Here is a 21,340-nt window from a genome sequence, read left to right on the forward strand (position 1 = left end):
CAAGTTTTTCATATTAAGGACGTCTTTATAGTTTCTAAAAATAGAGAGACAAATTGTGAAAAAAAATAAAAAATAAAACGAACAGGTATATGTATGTTAATTACCCCTGTAATTTCTTTATTACTCGACTACTAATACTTTTCGTACTTTGATGTATTTGATTTCTTTTTTTGTTTCCAAGAAGAAATCAAAGAAAGGAAATAAATGCAACTAGGGCTGTTCATAAACCCGAACAACCCGCAAATCCAACCCACCCCGCCCCAACCCAAGCCTAAAAAAGCAACTCGCAGCATTATTTTTAAATTTTCGACCTATTATACCTCTAACCCGAAGTGTTTGGGGCAGATTGCGGGTTGAGCCCATAACAACCCGCAATCCCCAACCCAACCCGCACAACATACCCCCAAGTTTTCGGCCCAAGCCGAACTGTCCAAGTTCTACCTTAGGCTCGCTAACATTAGGGTTCACAATCTCATTCTCGGTCTCTCCTCCTGTGAACCCCCTCTTCTTGCCTCTTCCTTTTCAGTTTTCCTTCTTCTTCCTCTCCTGTGAACCCCCTCATAACTCTCTCCTCATTGCTCAGTCCTCTCGGCCGCCGTCTTGCCCACTTTCTCCGGTGCTCTCTCGCCGGACTGATAAGGATGGTTGTTATTTCTATTTAATGATGAAGTTTGAATATTATATTGAACTTTAAGTTTTTGATTTTTTGAATGTTGAAACCGACTACCCAACCCACCCCGCATCGCCCCAACCCAACCCGAACATCATTGGGTTGTGAAATTTTTCTAACATCGTTGGGGCCAAATATGTGCAACCTGCACCCTTTGGGGCGAGAAAAAAAAATCCTACCTTGCACCAACCTAACTCATGAACAGCCCTAAATGCAACAATTTTCTCATTCCCTCGTTTGTTTTTTTTTTTTTTTTGAATTTTCTCGTTTTACTATTTTAAGTTGGACCAACGATTCCATTTTGGCTACCTAGTACCAAGCCCTCTTCAATTAACTCCTAAAGTCTTATTAAATATTCTTGTTCTCCCTCTCATCTCATCTCTTTCCTCTCTCTCTCTCTCCCTTAATTTTCATTTGTTTTTCATATCTGATCCGACGATCCGTTACACTCAATTCAGCTCCTGCTACGGCGAAAAATGTTGTCGTTTCTCTTATCGACCTACAAGAATATTGTCGCTGTCAATGTTGTTTATGGATTTCTAGCTTTAATTTGCTTGAACGCTCAACTTCTGCCTCAAGGAGAAGGTGAGTTTTTTTTTTTGTCAGTTAATTTGGCTCTTTAGCGATTCGGACATCTTCATTAATATATGCTTAATTTCTTGGTGAGAATTGTGATCTTTTTAGTTCATTCAATTGGAAAATAATTAGGTAGGAAACTAAACTAGATGAAATTAAGGAAATATTAGTAAGAAAAAAAAATCTATATTTCCAGAAATTCAAAACTCAAAAGAAAACTGCTGTGAAAAGAAAAGATTATAACTTTCTAATTAACTAAGATTCTCTCTCTCTCTCTCTCTCTCTTGTCTCAAACTAAAATTGATTGTTTGATCATGAGCAATTGACCTTTAGTAACTGAAATTTCTTCACCTTTTTAAACTGTTTGCTTCAACATATTCTTACAGGCTATGCTCCCATGTCTGGATTATCAAGAAACATATTTTAAGTCGGCTTAGTTCATTTCACCGATTTGAGTTTTTAATTTTAAGTTTTTACAGTAAAAATTTTCAGAAAATATCACATATAATTTTTTCTGCTACAGTGAAAAGTTCTCAAAAAAATGTCACATTTCAAGTCGAATTAAAAACTCAAATCTGCGAAATGAACGAGGCATAAATAACTTACTAAACGCGTTTATAAAAATATTAGTTTTTTTTTTAAAAATGTGTATTAACGAGAAGTCTTTAATTAGCTAACTAATATATATATATATATATATATTGTGGAAATGTTGACTTCGGAAGTCTATATTATTGTTGCGTGTGGACTGTAAGCGGGGCGGGGCCCATTAGATAGAGAGTCGTGGATAACTTTGCATGGGCCAATATTTCCTGCCAATAAATACTTGATGTTGGCATAAAGATATTTTAAACGCAAATTGCAAACATCCTCTTAGAGCTTTTTGTTATCGCAAGTTCAACTCTAAAATGTTTAAAAGTTAAACATATATGTAGGACTCTGGTAATGTAGTCCAATCGGTAACAAATATTAATTAATGGGGTCTACCGAAATTAAAAAGTTTTGAGGTCTAATTTATCAATTAACAAAAAGTTTTGAGTGCATTCGTGCGACGGATGTAAATTAGCTAGTGCACCATATATAGTCGGAATAGTTTTTAAAATCTAAGGCCTCGTTCATTTCACCGATTCGAGTTTTCAGTTTTAAGTTTCTACAGTAAAAAACACTAAAAAAATGTCACATCTAACTTTTTCTGCTACAGTGAAAAGCTCTAAAAAAATGTCACATCTCAACTCGAATTGAAAACTCGAATCTGCAAAGTGGACGAGGCCTAAGACTTCATTTATCACAATTAAAAGTTAAATGATCCAAATTAATAAACCCTTATAAGTTTAGAGTACAAGTAAAATTATATATTAGGTTTTTTTTTTTCTTTTTTTTGGTTTTGCTTTTTTATGATAAGGTCTCCTAGTAGTAAGTAGTTATATTAAACCCTTATAACTTTTTGTTTGGTTCTTTTTGTTTTTTTGTTTGTTTTTTTTTTGTTTTTGTTTTTTTGTGAATTTTGGGTTCTTTTCCATACTAACCATTATTGCACTCTTTCGTTCTTGAATTTTCCAATTTTTTTTTTTTTTCATTTTTCTTTTTCCACCGTCACGTGACACAGTACAAGTTCTTCAAACAATTTCTCAGAAGCTAGAGTTGAGCCGTTTTTGGAACAAGGTAAACGAAAGTTCTTGCAATCGGCTGGATGTAGACTTCAACAACAAAAACATCTCTTCAAATCCAGATATTCGGCACGAGGTCACCTGCAATTGTTCTTACGACAGTAACACCGTTTGCCACGTCAGCAGAATGTAGGCTCCTCTAATTCTTTATACTTGTTGTCGATTGTGGAAATGTTGACTTCGGAAGTCTATATTATTGTTGCGTGTGGACTGTAAGCGGGGCGGGGCCCATTAGATAGAGAGTCGTGGATAACTTTGCATGGGCCAATATTTCCTGCCAATAAATACTTGATGTTGGCATAAAGATATTTTAAACGCAAATTGCAAACATCCTCTTAGAGCTTTTTGTTATCGCAAGTTCAACTCTAAAATGTTTAAAAGTTAAACATATATGTAGGACTCTGGTAATGTAGTCCAATCGGTAACAAATATTAATTAATGGGGTCTACCGAAATTAAAAAGTTTTGAGGTCTAATTTATCAATTAACAAAAAGTTTTGAGTGCATTCGTGCGACGGATGTAAATTAGCTAGTGCACCATATATAGTCGGAATAGTTTTTAAAATCTAAGGCCTCGTTCATTTCACCGATTCGAGTTTTCAGTTTTAAGTTTCTACAGTAAAAAACACTAAAAAAATGTCACATCTAACTTTTTCTGCTACAGTGAAAAGCTCTAAAAAAATGTCACATCTCAACTCGAATTGAAAACTCGAATCTGCAAAGTGGACGAGGCCTAAGACTTCATTTATCACAATTAAAAGTTAAATGATCCAAATTAATAAACCCTTATAAGTTTAGAGTACAAGTAAAATTATATATTAGGTTTTTTTTTTTCTTTTTTTTGGTTTTGCTTTTTTATGATAAGGTCTCCTAGTAGTAAGTAGTTATATTAAACCCTTATAACTTTTTGTTTGGTTCTTTTTGTTTTTTTGTTTGTTTTTTTTTTGTTTTTGTTTTTTTGTGAATTTTGGGTTCTTTTCCATACTAACCATTATTGCACTCTTTCGTTCTTGAATTTTCCAATTTTTTTTTTTTTTCATTTTTCTTTTTCCACCGTCACGTGACACAGTACAAGTTCTTCAAACAATTTCTCAGAAGCTAGAGTTGAGCCGTTTTTGGAACAAGGTAAACGAAAGTTCTTGCAATCGGCTGGATGTAGACTTCAACAACAAAAACATCTCTTCAAATCCAGATATTCGGCACGAGGTCACCTGCAATTGTTCTTACGACAGTAACACCGTTTGCCACGTCAGCAGAATGTAGGCTCCTCTAATTCTTTATACTTGTTGTCGTTGTTGATGATGGGTCTTTATTTTGTTGTAGGAGAATTCCATCATACAAAACATATTTAAATGAAACTTATAATTGTTTTAGAGAGACTTTGGATGTTAACAAAAATAAAAAAAATAAAAAAAAAAACTTAATATATAGTTCTCGATATTAACATTAATATGATACTCAAAAATAAACAATACCGATTGAACCCAACTATCATAAACTTTTTTTTTTCTTTTTTGTCGTACAATTGAAATCTGTTTTGTATATTATTGATTATATAAATATATATCTTAAAATATCTTCTTATTGTATATAGTGAAAATATTGGCATCCAAATTATTACATTCTATTTATTACGCTATTGCTTAAAAATAAAGTTAATATAATTACTTTAAACATTTCCTTTTTTTTTTCCCTATTATATCATGTCTGATATTTTTTGATTTTTTTTTTCAAAGTTTCAATAAGTTCAGCAAAATTACTATTAATTTTAATTTAATATGGTGTTAACGTGACGAGTTAAAAACGTCATTTTTAAATCGTATCATCGTGTCGTGATTCATATTATCGACCTTAATATTGTCACGCACTTGTAGCCTGTTGAAGGGCCTCAATTTAGCAGGAGCTTTGCCTGAGGAGTTTGGAAACCTTACGCATCTGCAAGAACTGTGAGTCCAAACATCAATTTACCAAGGCCCCGTTCACTTCGCTGATTCGAGTTTAGAATTTGAGTTGAGATGTGATTTTATGTGAGAGCTTTTTACTGTAGTAAAAAAGTTAGATGTGATTGTTTGTGAGAGCTTTTTATTGTAGAAAAACTTAAATTCTAAACTCGAATCAGCAAAGTGAACGGAGCCCAATTTCATTATCAAAATTATTTACGGACTCAAATATGTTATTTTAAATTTTAAAAACAAAAAAAAATTCATCAAATGATTAAAGTTAGAATTTGATATTTCTTTCTTTTTTTTTTCTTCTTATTCGGATTTCATGAAACAGTGATCTGACTCGCAACTACTTCCATGGATCAATCCCTCCAAGCTTCTCTCGTGCTCCGCTTCGCATTCTGTAAGTCAATTCTCATATGCATTTGTATTTTATATGATCATCCATGGATTGGATTATTCCGATAAATTCAATTTCCATTTCTAGAGATTCGAGGAATTTTGATCGTAAATTCGTTTGCCTAGATCTCTTTTGGGAAACCGGCTCAATGGTTCAATTCCTGTGGAGATTGGTGACATTTCTACTCTCACGGCTCTGTAAGTCATTCACTTGTAGTTGAGCGACGGATTTTTCTTTTGTTTTCTATTTTCATGGATTAATCAATAGAAAGTTGATTATTGCGAGTTAAATAATTTTAATTTCAGGGTGTTGGAGCAAAATCAGCTCCAAGGGAGTCTTCCTGAAGCGCTTGGGGGTTTGAGTAACTTGGAAAGACTGTAAGGCTTCGTTCTTGTTCTTTTTTTTTTTTTTTTTTGCTTTTTTTTTTTTTAGTTAAAGTTTGTTTGGTAGGAGGAAAAGCAGAGGGCTCTGTTGTTTGATTTTTTTTTTTTTAGAGTTTCTCTAGTAGGAATAGAAAAAATGAATTATCGGTAATTCTCTAATTTCAGCTGTAAGAGATTTCACATAAACGGTCTGTTTTGCATACTTTTTTAATCATATATGATTTTGACCGGATGTAACGGTCAGAAACTGGTCATATCCCCCCCTCCTTTTTTTTTTTTTTGCACACTTAAATTATTAGGGCCCATTTGGTTTATTTGTTCAAATCAGTTATTCTTGATTTTGACTTTTGAAGTTTAATTTGAAACAAAGGGGCCCTTAGTTTACCCCATAAATGCACACTACTGGCATAAAGTATGTACCAATGCTAGATGAATAGGTGGGTAGTTGAGACCCACCATTACTTAAGTAGTGAGATTTTTTCCCCCTTTTTTTAGGGAATGCTTGACTAACAGTTTCTTCATTGTACAGTGCTCTGTCTTCAAACAATTTTACAGGAACAATACCAAAAAAAATTGGGAATCTAAAGAACTTAACTGAATTGTAAGTAGTATTATAAGGTTCCAGCATTTTGGGTTTACATAATCCTTTGGAATTCAAATATTCATCATCTTTATTTACTGCCTGCAGTAGGATAGATGGGAACGGAATATCAGGACAGATACCTAGTTTTATTGGAAACTGGACAAAACTTAAGAGACTGTTAGTACTTCACTTCCATTTCATTTATATTATTTATTCCTCTCTCAGAAGGAAAAAAGAAGATACATATATATTATTTACTGTATATTGAGCGTAATTATTGCAGGGATATGCAAGGAACGTCAATGGAGGGTCCTATCCCCAACATGTCTCGTTTAATAAACTTGACTGAATTGTGAGAAAATGTTTCTCTATCTAATGATTGCATGTTCAGTTTAATGAACTGACGAAAGGTTAATTAAATTACATAAACATACCTGACTTGACTTTCTTTATCAGGAGGATATCTGATTTAAGCGGACCGATTAGACCTTTCCCTGACGGTTTCAAGGATTTGCAAAGTTTGGAAAGATTGTGAGTTTATTATGTCTTCATCTGCAGTAACAGCAATCCTATGTGATTATTTCCGTTCTCTGGAACTTATTGAGCTTTCGGTGTCACTTTTGGGACTCCAGGATTTTGAGGAATTGTTCAATTAATGGTGAGATTCCTGAGTACATCGGAAACTTGGCGTCTTTAAGAACATTGTAAGTGCTTGCAAATGTTGTATACTGAAAGGGGAAAACTAAGTCATCTGAATTTGATTTTCTAGCTAATACAGTAATAGGAGTTACGTTTTCGAAATGAGGAATTAGACTTGTTCTGGTGACACTTTTAAGTATCTCAATTTAGTTGTGCCAGGAAGTAAACTGACCTGATTATTAAATTGTTTCTACCTGATAAACTGCTCTGATTATTTCTCTGTCTTGGAACTTGATTTCTTATTATGCTTCAGAGCTTGATCTGAGTTGTTTTTTTGCTGTATTATGTAATCTGTCCAGATAAACTACTGATGCATGCTTGTATTTTGACTCTGTTTTCTTTGGCCTTCCCTTTAGAGACCTAAGTTTCAACAGGTTGACTGGTGAGATCCCATGGAAAGCCGAGGACCGGTATCTGGGGAACATAGATTTCCTGTGAGTCGCTAGTCAATCATACATTGGTCTAAGATTTATTTTAATTTAGCTTTCAATTAGCTATTTCTATATAGTTTCCTCAACTGCTTGATTAATGAGAAACTAATGATTAATGTTCCATGGCTGCAGGTATTTGACCAATAATTCTCTGACTGGAGAAGTGCCGAATTGGATGAGGCAGAGTAGAAAGCCTTTGTTAGTCTCTATCCATTGCCCATGCTTTATTATTTCATTTGGATATATATTTATTCTTGTACTGCATTCTGCAGTTTATAATTTCTAATTAAAAGACACATGAACTAACAAATTTAACAATGATGCATTGACTAATGTGTTTGCAGTGATTTATCTTACAACAATTTTAATGGGACACCACCAGGTTCTTGTGGACAAATGGAAAATGTGTAAGTTCATCTTTTTTCCGAAAAGCTTTCTCCAAGAAATATTGATATCTATATAAGGGGCTGTTAAATAGTTGCAATTCTTCTTAAATATCTACTTCATACCTTTACCATTTCACAGGAATCTTGTTTCTGGTTACTCGTCTCTGGAGGGTCCATCGTAAGTTTGTTATTTTGACTTCCAGCTGTTATATTCTTTTTTTTTTTTTTTTTGGTTTTTTAATAATGTCAGCTACATCAAATTTTGTATCAAATATCACCAATCCGGCTTTAGTAATGGCCTCTTTTTTGATTTAACAAACTTGCATAATGACAGATCAACTTCAACAAACAACTGGTGCTACAAGAAGGATCTTCCCTGCTCTGAACCAAAATGTAAGAACAAGCTCGTATAGGAGCCCGTTTGGAAGGTATACTCAAACCATGTTCTTGATTCTGACATTTGAAATTCAAATTTTTTGTGAGAGGAAAACACTGTAGCAGGATCAATGATTTGAGTTTGAGTATATGAAACAAACGGGCCATAAGATATTCATGCTGTTCATGAGCATATTAGCTTTATTGATCTTATGTTACCTATGTTGGATGCCATTTAGATATAATGTCTATTCCATCTGCAGTTCATTCTTTGTATATCAATTGTGGAGGGCCAACTTTTGGTGAATATGAAGCCGACCAAGGGGCTGGTGGGCCATCATACTTTCTTAGTTCATCACTACTAAAATGGGCTTATAGCAGTACGGGGGATTACATGGATGGTGGGAATAACCAGAATTACACGGTTGCAGCTGCATCTTCTTCAAATGAGACTTATCAAGAAATTTTTCAAACAGCTCGCATTGCCCCCCTATCACTCAAGTATTACGGCCTTTGCCTGCGACAAGGCAGTTACACAGTGACACTCCACTTTGCTGAAATAATGTATTCTGATGACCAGACATTTAGCAGTCTTGGAAAGCGCATATTTGATATTGTAATTCAAGTTAGTAAAAGTAGTACATTTTTCTGAATTTAATGTTTACATCATTATTTTTACATAAGTTTTTTTTTGGCCTTTGGAAAAGAAAGTGTCAAATTTTCTTTTGAATCTAGTCAAGGTTTAACTTGGTCTGTGGACAGGGCAAGACACATTTGAAGGATTTCAATATTGTGGAGAAGGCTGGAGGTGTCAACATAGGCTACAATCTGACATTTGATGGTATCGTTGTTGAAGGTAGCACTTTAGAGATCCACTTATACTGGGCGGGTAAAGGAACTACTGCTATTCCTGACAAAGGTGTCTATGGACCTCTTATATCTGCCATCAGTGTGACATCGAGTAAGTCACTAAATTCTACCTTCAAACTATGTTTCTATATCTTTTATTTTGGGTTCATCATAACACGTTCTCTTTCCTACAGACGATGACTTTGATACTGAGGGCTTATCTGTTGGAGCTATTGCTGGCATTGTAGCGTCAACTTGCTTGCTTGTCATACTTATTTTGTTGGTTCTCCGAATGAGGGGATATTTAGGGGGGAAACACCTTCAAGATGAAGGTGAGATTAAATACCTTAAATTCCAGTCTCTAGAAACCATTTTTTTCCACACCGATAATTCATTCTTGCAACTAGACTTGGTTACTTGTCTCATCCATTCACATTTTTTTCCCTAAAAGAAAGCAATATAATTTAACTTCTTCATGTTTTCACTGTCTATTTCCAATCTAATGACCAAAGAATTTTGACATACTGGAAATTGCTTTCATCGATTTTATGAGTTATAAGGTTATAAGAGACAACATATATGTAAGATGAGTGTGGCAGAAATGCGTATGTTAAGATGGATGAGTGGCCATACAAGAATGGATCACATAAAGAATGAAGTTATTCATAGTAAATTAGATGTAGCGCCAATAGAAGATAAGGTGCGCGAAGGCCACTTGAGGTAGTACGGGCATGTCCAACGTAGATAGCTAGAAGCACCAGTTCGTGCTTGGGAGGACATTCTTATACCTAATACTAAGAGAGGGAGGGGTAGCCCAAGAATTACGTGGACTGAAGTAGTTAGGAAAGACATTCAAGATCTAGGCCTTCATGAAAGTCTAATTTCGAACAGAGCTGCGTGGAAAAGTGAAATCCATATAGCCGATCCCAAAAGTTGGGATTAAGGCTTGTTGTTGTTGTTGTTGTAAACTTATAAGAGACATCCTTCTGGTCTTACTTTAAGCAGAATAGGTCTCGTTTAATTTATGAAAAGTGCAATGTTCTAGGAACTAACTATCTATATTCCATTCAAATGTGCTATCGAATCCAAGTGTTGTTTCTGTTCAGATATTGAGCAAGACACTATATTCATCGAAATTATTGTGAATTGTATTTTAGTTTGCAATTAATGTCAAATAATGCACAGTGGATGAATTGTATTTGTCAGCATTTCAACCACGTATACTGTTTGCTATTTCTGCTATTTAATTGTACCTATCTAACACCCTTTTTTTTTTTTTTTATAAATTTCCAGAACTACGTGGGTTAGAACTTCAAACAGGATATTTCTCATTACGACAAATCAAATCTGCCACTGGTAATTTTGACCTTGCAAACAAGATAGGTGAAGGAGGCTTTGGACCAGTTTACAAGGTAAATACTAAGTATTACCGTTTCTTACCGCATTTTGATAATGTTCGTAAAAATACTTGGTGAGGACTAGTACTGATGGTTTTGCCAAAAAAAAAAACAAAAAAACAAAAAAACAAAAAACAAAAAACAAAAAAACAAAAAGGATTAAAATACTAATATTGTTTGAGCATATATGGTACTGAAATTAGTTTCTTGATTCTTAGGGTGTACTGGCGAATGGCAGTATAATTGCTGTTAAGCAGCTCTCATCCAAATCAAAGCAGGGTAATCGTGAATTTGTTAATGAGATAGGCATGATATCTGCATTGCAACATCCAAATCTTGTGAGACTACATGGTTGCTGTATTGAAGGAAAACAATTGCTGCTTGTATATGAATACATGGAAAACAACAGTCTCGCCCGCGTGCTTTTCGGTATTTGCCTTTCTCTTCATGTCCCAAGTTCATTATAAAAATTACATCTTCTGCTCTCTGATGTGCCTTAACATTGATAGGTCGTGAGGAAAACCGGTTAGACCTGGATTGGCCAACTAGGCAGAAGATATGCTTGGGGATAGCAAGGGGTTTAGCTTATCTTCATGAAGAGTCGACATTGAAAATTGTTCATAGAGATATAAAGGCAACCAATGTGCTACTTGATAAGGATCTAAATGCCAAGATATCTGATTTCGGTTTAGCTAAGCTTGATGAAGAAGAAAATACCCATATCAGTACACGAATTGCCGGAACAATGTCCGTTTATTTCTATCACTTTGTCTTGACCATTCTGAGTTAATTTCACAATGAAGCTGCAATATTCTTTTTAACCTCTGTAAGGGGCTGCATAACATGCACGAATTTTAGATAATGCATAACAGAGATTTCTTATTAACATGTAGTTCGGAACAGCTTGAAAATTCGTCTTTTGCTTTATTGGCTATGGCACTACACTCATATTTGTAACTATTTACTTTCTCTTTAGAGGTTATATGGCTCCTGAATACGCAACCAGAGGTTACTTGACTGACAAAGCAGACGTGTACAGCTTTGGCGTTGTAGCTTTAGAGATTGTCACTGGAAAGAGCAACACAAATTACAGGCCAAGAGAGGAGTTTGTTTATCTTCTGGATTGGGTAAGTCGTGCATCCCATGCTCTCGTTTGTGTAGGTTCTTTTGTTATTTTTCTACTGATATACTACTCTTGCAATATCTCAAGGATTCTAGGACTCTTTTCAGAAGAATTATAAGGAAATATTGACTTTGACAGAATATTGAAACAACTCTACAATAGAAGGAAGGGCCTCTTTTTTGAAATAAAACTTTTTTTTTTTTTGGTTGATTACATAAGTAGAAACTCTCAGAACTGAACTTTAAATCACATAATTATCAAATCACTTGTATTAATTAATTAAAGATACAAATAAAGAAGTTGTATTCTTGTTATATTTTCTCTCAAATGGATTTTCTAATCTTAAGTGCATTCAAGGAGTTTAAAGTTAGATGTTCTTCACGTCATTAGATGTTAATCATGTCATTCTCTTACGCAAACTGATTTGTTTATGTGCATGTAACTGAAGGCCTATGTCATACAAGAACAAGGAAATCTTTTAGACCTTGTGGATTCTAGTCTTGGTTCAAACTACTCCAAAAAGGAGGCTCTGACAATGCTTAACCTGGCGCTCTTATGTACCAACCAGTCTCCCAGTCTTAGACCAATTATGTCCGCCGTGGTCAGTATGCTCGAAGGCAAAATCCCGGTCCGAGCACCAGTAGTCGATTGCAGCAAGAATGGCCAGAATGCGAGGTTCAAGGCCTTTGAGAAGCTGGCACTGGACAACCAAACTGATTTCTCTTTGTACTCCAACACAAGTCAACAATTAGGCAGTTCTACAGATGGGACGTGGGTGGATTCCTCTGGTTCTCTCCAAAGTAAGGATGATCATCTGGATACCTCCTCATCAAGAAAGCGTCTTTAGAATCTTTGGTCGTTTGAATTTAGAGGGAAAATACTCAGAAAATGAAAGTTCTAATCAGTTTTGTCTACAATATTCCTCTGCAAAGTTGTTCTATATTATTGTGACAACGGTTTGTCGTATTTCAATAAACTTGAGAGAAAATTTCACTCTGTTGCTCGCCTGTTCTTTTACTCTATTTTTGTGAAAACAAACTCGAGAGAAATTCTCTTCTGCACTCCTCATCTTGAGGCCACAAAGAGAATAAAATAAGGGAATGCTTCCTTTGTGTTGGAATAGTCGGCAGCACCAACCCTTTTGTTTTAATCTTTTTGTATGTTTAGATTGAAAAGTCAAAAAGGATAGACCCCCCAATAAACGGACGCCTAGTACGTATGTGATCATGCTTATTTAAACTCAACAGTACCATTTTAATATTATCTAAACAGAAATATATCTTAATAACTGGGGAAAAAGTAGCAAAATTTTCATGAAGGAGCTAATTGTTGAACGTCACTACAATTTTTTTCTTTTTTCGATACACCCGCAACCTCTCTTTAAACTCCAACCCACCTGAACACCGCTTATGTCACTAGACTCAATATAATTCAATATAATTTAATATATGAAATTCAAGGACTAAAATAGAACAAGTGCTAAAGTTTGGGGTTGACTTTTTAAAAAGTAAATGTTATTAGCTATTATATTTTAAATAGAGTTCAACTCTGTGGTGTGAACTGTGGAATCAAAATAAACGACGTCGGACCTTGGATTTACCATGTGGCGAAAGATGTTTGCTTGCTTCAACTATTGGAGAAGAGACTTCTACTCTGTCAAATTGTCAGCTCTTAGAATTAGGAGCCAAAAAAACCAACCAATCCAAAGCTTACATTTCAAAAACGATAAAAGGCGCCACAACAACCAATTACGTCAATGCATTATAATGTACGTATTGATACTGCTCGGTGGTTAATTAATCGAAAAAATCTCGTTCGTTTCGCTGATTCGAGTTTAAAATTGGAGTTTTGTTACAGTAAAAAGCTCTCACAAACAATCACATTTAACTTTTTTACTACAGTAAAAAGTTCTCACATTAAGTCACATCTCAACTCGAATTAAAAACTCGAGAAACGAACTAAACGGGTTACGTTTCTCACTTCGCTTCCTGTTCTGCTCAATTCACTTCCTCTTTAAATATACATACATACATGCGTGCATTTATATACATACATATATATATATATATATTAACAGTTCATCTCTCTCTTCGCTGTTGTTATTTTGACTTACCATAGCAATATTGGTTTTATAAGTTTGGAAACGCCTGGACTAACTAAATTGTTTTTGGATTAGTTAAAGGAAGACATGGGGTTTGTGTTTTTGGCTAACAAGATTGCTCCTGTTTTTGGTTATGGGATTCTGGCCTTGAGTTTCTTCATTAATGGGTTTGGATGCCAAGCTCAACTTCTGCCTCCAGATGAAGGTAATCCAACAATATCCTACAACATTTGAATTACTTGACATTGAAATTAAGAATTTTGTGTACTCTTGGAAACATAAGTCTGTACTTGGTATATTTTTTTACGGACCTGTAGGCTTTTTCTGTCCGTCGGATTTGCGTAAATTACGTAAAAGTCAAAAGGTACGCAGATACAACGATTAAAAAAACTTGACCTATTGGTAAACCAAACGTACTTGGTATATTGTTTTTAGAGTTATATGCTAGTATGGTGGGGGTTTGGTATATTGTTTTTAGAGTTATATGCATGTTCGATATAATTTTGTTGTCCCTTTTCAGCTGTTTTCTTGTGCGGCTAATTACCAAATAACAATTTTTGTTGTTTCCTTTCTTGTATAAAATTTTATTAACTTCCTTTCCTAGTTGTTTTATGTTGTGAATTATGAGTTTCATAACTCAAATTTGAGCTAGTTTATGGCTGAATCATATCCTTCTCATGCACTTAGAAGCAAACATGAGTGTAAATTAAAATGACAGAAAAAAGTCTATATTGATGCGTTTATAATTTTTTGATACCCTGAATTACATTTGATGTATTTGTATTACTTTGATACCTTGAATTGCATATCTTATGATGTATATCTTGATAATCTTCTGTTCTTTTGCGATGTTTATCTTTGTATATTTGATACATTTTTATTATATTCTTTGATTGGTGGTATGTTGTGGCAGTTCAAACTCTTCAAACAATTTCTCGAAAACTAGAGCTGAGCCGTTTTTGGAACAACATAAGCGACGCTTCTTGTAATCGTCTAAACGAAGACTTCAATAACACAATAATTGTCGAAAGCAAAATCTTCCATAATGTCTCATGCGAGTGTAGTTATGAGAACAACACTGTTTGCCACATCAATAGAATGTAAGATCTCGTTTCCTATAATCTTCTTCGTTGTTATTAGAATGCTGATTATTGAATTTTGTCTTATTATTATTAATTTACTATTGCTATTATTATTGGCATTATTGTTCTTTTATGTAAGTTATTACATTCTAAATCTGTTATTGCAGCTTCTTGAAAGGACTCAATTTAACAGGAGTTCTACCTGAAGAATTCGGAAGACTAGCATATCTGGAAGAACTGTGAGTGACACATGTTATCTCAGAAATTTTCATTTTTTTTAAATTTATGAAAAAGATTGGTAGACCATGAAAATAAACTGCTAATGATGTGTCTATCCATCGTCTGACTCTTTCGTAAAACAGTGATCTCTCGCTCAACTACTTCTATGGATCGATCCCACCGAGCTTCGGTGGTGCCCCTCTGCGCAATTTGTAAGTTGTTACATACACGTGTATCTCTGGGGAAAAATATAAATGTATTTCCAATATCCAAGTTTTTGTGAATTGCCACTCTTGTTTGTATGCTGCAGGTCTCTTTTTGGAAACCGACTCAATGGTTCAATTCCTGAGCAAATTGGCAACATTACCACCCTCAGGAAGTTGTAAGTCCTGCATAAAATTTTTCTCATAGTTAAAGAACATAGATAAGTATACAACACAACCTGATTAGCATTAAAATTGCAATTTCCAGAGATTTAGAAGATAATCAGCTTGGAGTGTCTCTTCCTCAGACTATTGGACGTTTGAGGAATTTGGAAATACTGTAAGATTATATTGACATCATTTTTCTTTCAATTTTACTAGATTTCTTTTTTCTGCTTTCTCACTTTCGTACGATTAAAATATGTGATCTTTGAAATTGGATGTCATCCTTCAATGTGCCGCCATAAACTAGTATTAAGCGAAGGAGGGGGAAAAGAAGGAAGAAGGAAAAAAAAATGGTGGCAATCACTGTCCAATCTCAATCATGTCTTAAAACATATGTTTTTAATTTTACATTAGGAAAAAGATGCTTTTGGAGCAGGTTCCTTGCTCCTCTTCAAGGTGAGATTCTTTGTATCGTGCACGCACGCAAGAAACACGCGTGCAAATATAAGTTATGTTCTTAGTATGAGAAACATTTTTCTGTTTCAACACTGTGGCACGCCTCTCTCTCTTTCTCTCTTTCTGAAGTATGATTACAACAATGAAGACGCAGAAATTTCAGCATTGATTCATGGGAATTTGCATTAGCTGTGTTATGAAGCAAATATCCATGTTTCTTTCAATAATGTATGCTCAACTAAGAGTTTTTCAATGTACAGCATTCTGTCTGCAAACAGCTTTCGAGGGACAATACCAGAATCATTTGGAAATTTAAAGAACTTAACAGATTTGTAAGTGATGTAAGGCAAATTTTTCATGAAGTGGTACCTACCCTTTGAAATTGGAGATTTCTCATTCTCATTCATTGCCTACAGTAGGATAGATGGGAACAGAATATCAAGGACCATACCGAGTTTCATCGGGAATTGGACCAAACTTAATCGACTGTGAGTGCAGCACATTTATATGCTTCCTTCTCTGTATAATCTTTGAGAAAAACGCATGTTTTTCAATTCACTTAATTCTATTGTTATACACCAAATCTCTTCATTTTTTGTAGGGATATGCAAGGCACGTCCATGGACGGCCCCGTTCCTCAGAATATCTCTTTTGACAAACTTAGTTGGATTGTGAGAGAATGCACTATTGCATCTAGAGATTTTACACAAGTTTAGTGACTTCATACTAGTTTATAAATAAAATGTTTTGGATTATCTGATGTGGCTTCTTTATCAGGAGGATATCTGACTTGGTGGGATCAAAAGCTATACCTTTCCCTAGTTTGAGGGGATTGACAAAGTTGGAGAGATTGTGAGTTCAATAGGTCTTAACATGCTGCAATTGCAATTTTAACATGATTATTCCACGGCTTTTGGGAATTTAACAAGTTCTTGGTACCACTTTTGTGACTCAGGATATTGAGGAATTGCTTCATTTACGGTACAATTCCATCGTACATCGGAGAGTTGACAAATTTGAAAACATTGTAAGTTCATAAAATTCGAGTACTAATAGAAGTAGCCAAAAGTTTTTAAATTTCCACACGATGTTGTTAAATTCTCTGAATATGGAATTACATATTTCTTATGGCACTTTGATGCTATCACTGATCACTAAACCCAGATGTGCCCTTAAGCCAGTGAACTGACATTATTAATATATTATTTTTCTTTCTGTCTAGTTTAACTGTTTAAGAACCACTAGCCCATCATATTGAGACATAATGTCTTTATAAACCTGAGTTCTTGCTTGTATGTTTCCGAATTGGACTTCTTGTTTGTATAGTTGAGACTTAAGAGCTTGCCTTCTCACTTGTATGTTTTAGTTATAAAACTACCTGATTTCTTAATGGTTTGAAAAGTATGTACAGAGAAATCTCAACTTTTCTAGCCACTATTGCTTCAAATTTCCATTATGAAGTAATAACAGAATAGTACTAGAATCATGTGTGAGATTATGCAACTGTCGAAACGAACTACTAACCTACGCTTGTATCACACTTCTTTTGTTCTTTTGATTTGTTTCACCTCCTTTTCAGGGACCTGAGTTTTAACAATTTGACCAGTCAAATTCCAAAGGAAATTGAGAATCCAACGCTCTTAGAGCTCACGTAAGTCATACTAAGAGCACTTGTCTAGCTATATGACTTTCGCGGTCGTTGGAATAAAGACACATTTTTGTTATGAAGTCAAATGTAGCAGATAAGGACCTATGTACTTCTGTTGTATCAATTATCATTTTAACAATCAACATTCTCCCGTAATGATACCACCTAGTATTGTTATAATATCAGCCAATTTTATGATGTCAATCGAAAAAAATTTCTTCTTTTACTTCTGGGGCAAAAACGATCACGTTTTATTTATTATTATTTTTTAATTTGAGTTAAAATTCATTCACAGGAAAATGCTTTGCTATGTCTTTATTTTTGGACAAAAGAGATCATTAAACTTTGTGTGAATGCAGGTTTTTGAATAACAACTCATTGACTGGGGAAGTACGGCCAAGTTGGATGGTGCAGACCAGAAAGGATTTGTAAGTCTACTTATTTCCCTATTTGTTGTCCGTGATCTTTGGATTTTATCTTATTTTGCTGTAATTTTTTTTTTTTTGTTGCTGCGTGATGCAGTTTTGTATCTTCTTTTTTTTTTTTTTTTTTTTTTGGAAATTTGAATTAAAGAATATGACACGAATGCCTTGATTAATCTTTTGCAGTGATTTATCTTACAACAATTTCACAGGGTCACCTCCAGTTCCTTGTGGAAATATGGTTTCTGTGTAAGTTCCTTTTCTTTTTCTTTTTTTCCTAAGAGCTTCTTTCTAGTAAGTACCGAAGATTATAAGGTGGCATCTGGGGCGTCATCGATAGTGATCATAGGTTTTAAATCAGACAATGCATATTGTATGGGGCTAGATACTATGAGGGGATTTGTTTGGGCATCACTGTTACACTCATATGAATCGTTTGATTTGAATCGAGTTGAGGTCAATGATTCCTATGTGCTCATTTGATTCTGTACACCTTGCTCAAACAGTTTCTGTGAAATCTTCACACACATGTTGGCTATTCTTTTGAAGTATCAACTTACTTGTTTCTTTTTACTATTCAACAGGAATCTTTTTTCTGGTTACTCTTCTTCTCAAGACCAATCGTAGGTATTCCCTTCCTTGTTACGCTTTGTCATCTATCAAACTTCATGTTCGACATGAATGATTAATAATTGCTTTTAACATGTAGATGGTGCTTTAAGAAGGGCCTCCCCTGCCCCGGAAAATCGCGACGTAAGGATAGACTTGAACCAAGATCATACTTCTATGAACTCACTGTAGCTTAATCAAGCTACAAATGATCCCACATGGGTGACATGTTAAATTTACACCCGCAGGTCGTTCCTTGTATATCAACTGTGGAGGGCCAAACTTGGACGAATACGAAGGTGACGAATCCACTGGAGTGCCATCATACTTCTTTTCTCTACCAGAAAAATGGGCGTATAGTAGTACTGGTGTTTACATAGGTCTGGGGGAAAGAGAAAAGAGTGGACTTCAAAGTAACAAACAAATTGCAGTCCAATGAAACTTATCCTGAAATTTTTCAAACGGCCCGCATAGCTGCTGTATCACTCAAGTATTATGGCCTTTGCTTGCGGAAAGGCAGGTACAAAGTGAAGCTCCACTTTGCTGAAATAATGTTTTCGGATGACCAGACATTTAGCAGTCTTGGCAGACGCATATTTGATGTCTCAATTCAAGTGAGTAAAAGTAGAAATACATTGGTAGGACATGGTCTTGCTACATTTATTGATAAAAGTGTTTTCCTTAGCTGCAAAGGTTAGAAAATCCAGAACTTTTGCTCCAAGCTGATGAAGTTTAACTCTCACTTGTGAACAGGGAAATTTAGTTTTGAAGGATTTCAACATTATGGAGGAAGCTGGAGGTCCTGGAAAAGGCATCACCAAGACTTTTGATAATGTTTTTGTTAATGGTAGCACTCTAGAGATTCACTTATACTGGCCAGGGAAAGGAGCGACTGCCATTCCTGATAGAGGTGTTTATGGACCTCTTATATCTGCTATCGCCATAACATCATGTAATTATTTTCGCCTCATATGCTACACTTTATACTGTGTTTTCCCATTCATAATTTATTTTGAAGGGTGGAAAAGTAATTTTTAGTTAAATTTGGGTGGATTGGTTGGAGGGTTAAAAGGATAGATTATAATTATTTGTTTAATTACTATATTGTCCATTTAACTATTTTTTCATAATTTATTTTGAAGGGTGGAAAAGTAATTTTTAGTTAAATTTGGGTGGATTGGTTGGAGGGTTAAAAGGATAGATTATAATTATTTGTTTAATTACTATATTGTCCATTTAACTATTTTTTCATAATTTATTTTGAAGGGTGGAAAAGTAATTTTTAGTTAAATTTGGGTGGATTGGTTGGAGGGTTAAAAGGATAGATTATAATTATTTGTTTAATTACTATATTGTCCATTTAACTATTTTTTCATAATTTATTTTGAAGGGTGGAAAAGTAATTTTTAGTTAAATTTGGGTGGATTGGTTGGAGGGTTAAAAGGATAGATTATAATTATTTGTTTAATTACTATATTGTCCATTTAACTATTTTTTCATAATTTATTTTGAAGGGTGGAAAAGTAATGTTTATTTAAATTTAGATAGATTGGTTAGATCCTTCTATTGATGAAATGATCCAAAATGGTGGGCGCAGAGGAAGAGAGTCCTCTCCCTCTTCTTCTCCCTACCAAACTAGGGATTCACCCTCTCCCTCCACCTCTGTCTCTCCCTCCATCTCTCATTTCTACCAAACATACCCTTAGTGTGTTTATGCATCTTTCTTAGATATGCTTGTTGGGAAACTTTGTTAGTTTGATTAGCTCTTGTTGGGCAATAAATTAAAATTTAGATGTTTGATTTAAGAACTTGTAAATATCCTAAAAAATGCACTGGCTCTTCCTGTGATGACTAGAGAATTTGGTAACACTGTTAAATGAGTTGAGCCCTCTGAGGTGTTTGGGCTCTCTTTGGCTCCCTTGACTTCAGTAATGGCTCCTAGTTAGCATCTTCCTCTTTCAGAAATGTCATGATAGATCATTGTATAAATTGCTCTGCGTATGGTTTTCCGAGTTAATGCACAATGGCATGGCATGTAACTTCAATTTCTTTACGTCTTTAAGCAGAAAAAGGTGTTTATGAGGGACAAGTCATGTAGCAAATTCATTAGATAATGAAGTGTTTGTATATGATAATCTTATCTCAAACTTATATTGTATCTAATTTAAGTGAATTACATTGCTTTTGTCTGCCGTTTTGCCTCTCAAATTCCCTTTCTTTGTCTTAGAACTACGTGCATTAGATGTAAGAAAAATCAATTCCGCCACGGGTAACTTCGACCCTGCAAATAAGATAGGGGAGGGAGGCTTTGGGCCGGTTTACAAGGTAAATACCGTAGTTTTTGCCAACCAATCAAACTAGTTAGAAACTTGATTCTGAACTGAGTTGCTTGATGATCTTAAGTAGGGCGTACTTTCGGATGGTGGCGTAATTGCAGTTAAGCAGCTCTCATCAAAATCAAAGCAAGGGACCCGTGAATTTGTTAATGAGATAGGCATGATATCTGCTCTGCAGCATCCAAATCTTGTTAGGCTTTTCGGCTGCTGCACTGAAGGAAACCAGTTGCTGCTTATATACGAATACATGGAAAACAACAGCCTTGCCCGCGCACTTTTCGGTAACTGCTTGACCATAATTGGTGAGAATTAACCGTCATAAATGGCAGAATGAGACTTGCATCACTTTTCTATTTTCGCAATTAATAGGTCGGGATGACAACCGGATGCATCTAGATTGGCCAACAAGGAAGAAGATATTGTTGGGGATAGCAAGGGGGTTAGCTTACCTTCATGAGGAGTCAAGGTTGAAAATTGTGCACAGAGATATAAAGGCAACAAATGTGCTACTTGATAGGGATCTAAATGCCAAGATATCCGACTTCGGTTTAGCTAAACTCGATGAAGAAGAGCACACACATATCAGCACATGAATAGCGGGAACGATGTATAGATCTC

General features: G+C 34.9%; 2 protein-coding genes across 2 annotated transcripts; both read left to right on the plus strand.

The window, feature by feature from the left end:
- The first annotated feature begins 1,067 nt into the window (after positions 1 to 1,067).
- On the plus strand, positions 1,068 to 12,620 carry LOC21400529 (probable LRR receptor-like serine/threonine-protein kinase At1g53430). The gene is made up of 24 exons (XM_024163684.1): positions 1,068 to 1,255; positions 2,853 to 3,042; positions 4,787 to 4,858; positions 5,190 to 5,258; positions 5,381 to 5,452; positions 5,561 to 5,632; positions 6,168 to 6,239; positions 6,327 to 6,398; positions 6,505 to 6,573; positions 6,678 to 6,752; positions 6,854 to 6,925; positions 7,277 to 7,354; positions 7,484 to 7,549; positions 7,696 to 7,758; positions 7,877 to 7,915; positions 8,072 to 8,130; positions 8,376 to 8,737; positions 8,875 to 9,073; positions 9,156 to 9,293; positions 10,255 to 10,373; positions 10,577 to 10,787; positions 10,868 to 11,105; positions 11,335 to 11,485; positions 11,930 to 12,620. Exons 1-24 carry the CDS (start codon positions 1,147 to 1,149, stop codon positions 12,326 to 12,328), a joined length of 3,066 nt encoding a protein of 1,021 aa, XP_024019452.1. The 5' UTR covers positions 1,068 to 1,146; the 3' UTR covers positions 12,329 to 12,620.
- Positions 12,621 to 13,669: 1,049 nt separating this feature from the next.
- On the plus strand, positions 13,670 to 21,315 carry LOC21400530 (probable LRR receptor-like serine/threonine-protein kinase At1g53430). Its single transcript, XM_024163717.1, has 20 exons — positions 13,670 to 13,787; positions 14,496 to 14,682; positions 14,832 to 14,903; positions 15,027 to 15,095; positions 15,194 to 15,265; positions 15,355 to 15,426; positions 15,666 to 15,707; positions 15,968 to 16,039; positions 16,485 to 16,559; positions 16,663 to 16,734; positions 17,287 to 17,358; positions 17,715 to 17,783; positions 17,964 to 18,026; positions 18,487 to 18,530; positions 18,635 to 18,766; positions 18,861 to 19,000; positions 19,140 to 19,338; positions 20,629 to 20,711; positions 20,793 to 21,003; positions 21,092 to 21,315. Exons 1-20 carry the CDS (start codon positions 13,670 to 13,672, stop codon positions 21,313 to 21,315), a joined length of 2,088 nt encoding a protein of 695 aa, XP_024019485.1.
- Positions 21,316 to 21,340: the final 25 nt, after the last annotated feature.

This window comes from Morus notabilis, unplaced genomic scaffold (assembly GCF_000414095.1).
Source record: "Morus notabilis unplaced genomic scaffold, ASM41409v2 Scaffold243, whole genome shotgun sequence".
Classification (NCBI taxonomy): domain Eukaryota; kingdom Viridiplantae; phylum Streptophyta; class Magnoliopsida; order Rosales; family Moraceae; genus Morus; species Morus notabilis.

Coding starts and splice junctions, on each gene's coding strand:
- LOC21400529 (XM_024163684.1), top strand. CDS start 1,147: ATGTTGTCGTTTCTCTTATCGACCTACAAGAATATTGTCGCTGTCAAT. Junction 4,859..5,189: donor CTTACGCATCTGCAAGAACT/GTGAGTCCAAAC, acceptor TTCATGAAACAG/TGATCTGACTCGCAACTACT. Junction 9,074..9,155: donor TGCCATCAGTGTGACATCGA/GTAAGTCACTAA, acceptor TCTTTCCTACAG/ACGATGACTTTGATACTGAG.
- LOC21400530 (XM_024163717.1), top strand. CDS start 13,670: ATGGGGTTTGTGTTTTTGGCTAACAAGATTGCTCCTGTTTTTGGTTAT. Junction 15,096..15,193: donor GGTGCCCCTCTGCGCAATTT/GTAAGTTGTTAC, acceptor TGTATGCTGCAG/GTCTCTTTTTGGAAACCGAC. Junction 17,784..17,963: donor GTGCAGACCAGAAAGGATTT/GTAAGTCTACTT, acceptor AATCTTTTGCAG/TGATTTATCTTACAACAATT.